The 5,878-nt window shown below is 33.7% G+C and overlaps 1 protein-coding gene across 1 annotated transcript; it reads left to right on the top strand.

Annotated features, from left to right (window-relative positions):
• Nucleotides 1-2,154: 2,154 nt before the first annotated feature.
• tcnba (transcobalamin beta a) lies at nt 2,155-4,611 on the top strand. Its single transcript, XM_048186552.1, has 4 exons — nt 2,155-2,296; nt 3,875-4,016; nt 4,100-4,233; nt 4,392-4,611. Exons 1-4 carry the CDS (start codon nt 2,218-2,220, stop codon nt 4,460-4,462), a joined length of 426 nt encoding a protein of 141 aa, XP_048042509.1. The 5' UTR covers nt 2,155-2,217; the 3' UTR covers nt 4,463-4,611.
• Nucleotides 4,612-5,878: the final 1,267 nt, after the last annotated feature.

The raw sequence follows: 5,878 nt of genomic DNA, 5'->3' as shown, positions 1-5,878 counted from the left end.
GTTTGCAGGTATTTCCAAAATAATTATGCACTTTAAATTGTTTTGGGTAAATTTATGGTAAAATCTGGTAGCTGAGTGGTTGCACTAAAAAATACAATGATGACGTTACAGGCATTTTGATGACTTATAGCCTATATTTGTATACTCATACCTGTATGAGGATATAATATTCAAAAAATATTAAAATCTGTTATTAATATAGGAAATGTTACCCACACAAACGCAAAACGCCAATAACACATGGAATTAAAATTATGCCATAAACATAGGCTAAACACCATAAAATGCCAAAAAAAAAAAAAAGAAAGAAAAAAAAGTTGCCTACATAACTGACAACAAAAATAAGAATAAGCATATTTCATAAATAAAACGTAAGTGGTTCGAGCAGGGAATTTTGGGAATACCCACAAATAAAAGGATTCATACATGTTAGCTACTGATATATTCATAATATTTACAACATTTTAGGCTAGAGTAATATACGCATTGCACTGTTTGGCCTATACTTTTACTCATTTAATATTTTACAATGAACATAAAAATCATGCTCTTTTTGAAAACGCAATTGTTCTCAAAACAACGTGATGGCAGACGCACATGCCCATACTTATTGGGGTGTTGTGGGTGGTTTACATTACAAACCCCTCTGCAGGAAAGTGCAGGGCTGGCCTGGTGCCACCTTACGGTCACGGGACAGGTGGGGATCTCAGTTTTCCCATGATCCAAGAGAAAATTCAATCAGGTGCAACTGCATCTCCATATGTCAACATATCATAAGATTTTTCGTGCATATCAAATAGCCAAAATTAGACTTCGCTTTTCGTGATCACTAGCAACAGGGCTGTTTTCTTTTCTTTTCTTTTCTTTTCTTTTCTTTTCTTTTTTAGTGGGGCAGGGGGAGGAAAACGTATGTCAAACCTATTTTTAGGACCACTTGCTTATGAGATGGCTTTGGGGTGGAAAGCAAAGAACGGGTGGGGATGGAGATGATGGAGACGAAAAACTTAAACAAAGGGAAATTACAGCCTATCCAGCAGCACGGGAGAATTGAGCGCGCGGTCTCTTTAAAGGCGGCACCTGCGCAGCGGCTGCTGCTGGTGCTGATGCTGCAGTGCTCGGGTTATTCTCGGTGAAACCATCGGGGTAACTCGCGTTCAAACGACGCCTTACATCATCCATGGCGGGTACACATACTGTTGCTGTTTTGATACGCTCAATTATCATATTCACTGTTTCAGCGTCAGGCTAACCTGATGTTGGGGATGGAGAGGGAAATATAATGCTTACCCTTGCAGCATGTGGTTGTTTTGAAGAATCTTTTTTATTTATTTATTTATTTTTGCTGAAAGGGACATTTTTGTGCATGTAAAGAGATATACAGATAGCCCACATTATACAGTGATTCATAATTTTTACTTCTAAAACATTTCTTGCAATATTTTACAGTAAACAGTATTAGAATAAACAGTATTTTAGAGTTTATTGTCCTGTTAAATCAAATATAATTTTCACTGTGCATGGTAAAGATAGATAGATAGATAGATAGATAGATAGATAGATAGATAGATAGATAGATAATATGCAGAAAAGATATGTGCACTGTAAGGAATTCTGACATTTACATATTCTATAAACCAATTTTATGAAATGTACTAATCTGGTTAGTTAAAGAAATTATTAAATTAAAAATAAACAAATAAAGAGAACTAGATATTTTGCTGTTCAGAGACTTTCCACCTCACAAGGTATATGTAAAGATAGCACCTGCACATCACTAGTGATAAAACAACAAGTGTCATGTTATTTTGTGGTGGTTAATAATTAATATTTATTAATGAAATATACACAAAGTTTTAAGAGGTAAAAGAGGTCAGTGGTAAATGATAACATAACCACACAATCCTCACCCTCTACAGTATATTTGACATGTCATATTTCATAATATACAAGAAAGAACATGGTCACAGGTCCATGCCAAATAATTAATTTTTTACTTTCTATGTTATCATTCAACAGTTCCCAGAACCAAGCATCAAAGAACAGAAATAACAATTAATCCATGACAAAAACCTTTGCAGACCACTCCTTTCTAAGAGATAAGACCATGAAACCAATAATTTATGATCTAGAAATTGGCATGCAAAGAAAACACAGAATATAAATAGAATGTGAGGTTGTGAGAGACATTCAGACACACTGAGCAGACTGACTGGTAGAATGGCTCTGACAGCGATTACTCTTCTGTGCTTTGCAGCTTTGCTGCCTTTCCCAGGGCTGGCACTGCCTGCAGACTCAGGTGAGGCTTTTTCTATACAAAGCTGTGATTTCTGCATAAAATAATAATAAATATGATTGAATTGAAATCCTTGCAGGTCTACCTTTCTATTGTTAGTCGGTGTGAACATTTATCTTACACCATTAACCCTAGGATTATTCAGGTAGGGTAAGGTTAGTCAAATCTAGCCTAAACCATAAACTCACCTGCCAGCAGGTTGAAGTCCTTCAAGAATGACGTAGAAGACCCCTTTGTGGATGTTCTTTTTTTTGAGGCTCAGTTTGTAGTTATAAGTAATACTTATTTTATTGGTTGCAATACAAAGCAGTTAATGCAAAACAAAATAAAATCAGCTTAAGCTAAAAAAGCTCTACAATCTAGCTTTATCCAGCAATATGGAGATGCTGTTAAGCGTCCCTCTTTAGGGTATCAGGTTGTTCTTTTACTTTTATACTTTAAGGGAAATTCCAACTTCTTGTTATTCATCAATTGATCAAGGTTGTCTTAGCAACTCATGCTTACATCGGATGTTGTTTACGCTGTTGTCTCCTTCACCGAAGTCTTCATCTGGCTCACCTCGGTTTGAGGTTGCAGCATGATCTCTTCAACCCTGTGTAACCCTCTTGTTAAGCTTTGTGGTTGGTTACAAAAGTATCAAACTCAAAAACCTAGCTTTCACAACAGTTGTTTTGTCATCTTATCTTGTAATAAACAAAGGAAGTATTGCAAGTCTTAATTTCATAATCACTCAAGCATTCAAGCATATACTTAACTTAAAAGGCATTAACTTAAAAGCAAGCAAATAACAGAACATTGAAACAGGTATATAGCAATATCAATGTCCAAAACACTATTAAAATATATTTAAAGCATGAAATTTAATATGTTAATATTTTATAAAGAGATATTGTGCACAAAAACAGAGTAAAGATCAAAAACAGTTTGATTCATCACAGATTTCCATTGCATTTGCAGTGCTGGCCAAGTTATATATATATATATATATATATATATATATATATATATATATATATATATATATATATATATATATATATATATATATATAATAAATTAATTAATAAATTAAAGTAATTAATTACTTTTCAGCAGTGCACTGTACTAATTACTCTTTAAAAAGTACTAATTACTTTCTAAAGCCTTGACAGTTGAACAATACAGGGATAGAAATGGAACTGCTCTTTTAATTCTTTCAAATAAATAATATAAAACTGCATAAATTATTCTAACTGACCAAAGTATTTAAAGGGAGAATTATGTTACATTAAAAACTTACATTTTAACTTTAGACATTAAATTCTGATGTTAACTCCACTATTGTTTTTTATATTGTTATAGTCTCTACAGTATTTAATGCAATTACATTAGAAGTAACTGTAATTAAATTAGAAATAAAAGAGTAATCTCTTACTTTTACTTTTTTAAGGGAAAAGTAATTAAATTACAGTAATTAATTACTTAGTAATGCATTACACCCAACACTGTGTATCTGTAAGCACCTGTAAGCACTCTGAATTACCACTGCATGTATTTGATATTCGAGCTATATAATGCTCTTTCTTTTTCTCTCCCAAACAGGCAAGCTGGAACAGGTCCCTGTTAAGGTGACTGTTATTAATGATTTCACAAATGAGGTTCTTTCCTACTCCACCACTGTGATAGAGGAAGGGCTGATGTTTGGTGTCTTAAATCAACTGCAGGACACCAGCAACGACTTCAAGTATTCCGCAAAATTTTACTGAATTTACTGAGGTTGAATTTAATTTTTGTGCTAATTTTGATATATTTCTGTTTTAACAATAGATTCTCATACACTATTCACAAAACCATGGGCATATATCTGGAGAGTGTAAATGGATTGGCTGGATCTGATAAGGACCAGACATACTGGGAGCTTCTGTCTGAGAAAGCAGGAGTTATAACCCGACTGGAAGTGGGTAAGGGAAAGAAGATAATTATATAATACTCGGGTGGAACAGGAAATTTTAATTTAATTTACAACACAGAATAATTAAAATTGCATTCAAATATACAAATACCTCCTTTTTAAATATAAATTATTATTTATACTCTGGAATGCCTCAATCTTTTGCAGGAATTGGCTGCTACCAACCCCAGAGAGATGAGAATATGATCCTGAGGTTCACCACTTGGGCCAAAAAATAGTTATATTTAGTGGTTTAAATGCTACTGCTGAATTAATTCCACATCTTGTTGATCTCGTCATCAATGTAAAGTTTAAGTGAGTGGATAAACTCATAATTTCATTGTATCTACATTAGTATGATACTCTAATAAACATAGAGCAAATGGAACTGAAATGCCTGAAATTGAATAATTTGATTCAAATGAATAGTGTACATTACCAATACAGTGTTCAACACTACCAGATTAAGGGTTCATCTCTGTACTGAACACAGATCAGGGAAAAACAGTCAGCGATTTACACGTAGGTCTCTTTTACTTAATGTCCAGAGATGCACAAAGAGCCTTTATATTCAGTTTGAGAAGTTGACTGATGGACGGACAGACTGACAGAAAGGTGTTTTCATTAAACAGTGAGACAGTCAGTGAAACATCTCAGGAATTGAAATGAGTCCATGGCGGAAGTTTTTACAGTACACTCCTTTGTAAGTTATGATAACAGACACACCAGGCAGACTGGTAAAATGGCTCTGACAACAGTTATACCTTGTGCTTTGCAGCATTTCTAAGACTGGGGCATTTTTACATATGATACATTGAGGAAGCTGAGTGTAGTCTAATTTAACATTATAATGTTTTTATTTTCCAAGGTAATGGATTTCCAGGCAAGGAAAAAACATAGAAATAAAATATAGACCTTCAAAATACCAAAAAAAGCTAGTGAAATAAGAAATGCATAACACATTGCTTTCAAAACTAATAAAAGCACATTCAAATCAGAGTGCGATATTAGCAGAATATTTACAATGAATTTAAATAATTTTTCCGAACACAATTGCAATTTCAGCCAACTTACAGTCTCCAATTCACCTGTTCTGTATATGTTTGGATCGTGGGGTAAACCCAGAGGAAATCAACGTCAACATGGAGTGAACATACAAACTCCACACAGAAAGGCCTCCTTTCTCATTTCTCATTCTTTATGCTGTAATACAGTCAGTAAAATGAAAAGATCTTATAATGAAATACTGATTTATGTGAAAAATCATTCAAACTTTACAGATAAACATTCCTCATGTATGTAATGCTCCCTGTTGTTAATGTTTTTAAGCTCAGCGTGTTATGAATGACAATTATGCTTTCTGAATGAAAAAGTTGGCAGTGTTATGGTGGAAGGAGCTTAGTTTGAGAAATACAGTGCACAGCATAAATGAGTACACCCCCTCTGAAACTTCTGAAAGTCAGCAATTACTCAATTACTTAGAAGACATGTTGGGGTTCTTTAGAGATATAATGTTCCAGCAAGTCTGCTTAATCAATTACCAAAGAAGCATGTCAAAATTATTCAGGAAAATAAGATTTTCTTATCAAGGTGATAAAATGTTGTGTAGCAAAAACGAGAACACCCTTCTAAAAGTTACTAAATAAAACAAAATA

This window comes from Megalobrama amblycephala, linkage group LG4, assembly GCF_018812025.1.
Source record: "Megalobrama amblycephala isolate DHTTF-2021 linkage group LG4, ASM1881202v1, whole genome shotgun sequence".
Taxonomy (NCBI): Eukaryota; Metazoa; Chordata; class Actinopteri; order Cypriniformes; family Xenocyprididae; genus Megalobrama; species Megalobrama amblycephala.
The sequence above is the reverse complement of the archived record's forward strand: the minus strand, read 5'-3'. Positions and strand labels throughout refer to the sequence as shown.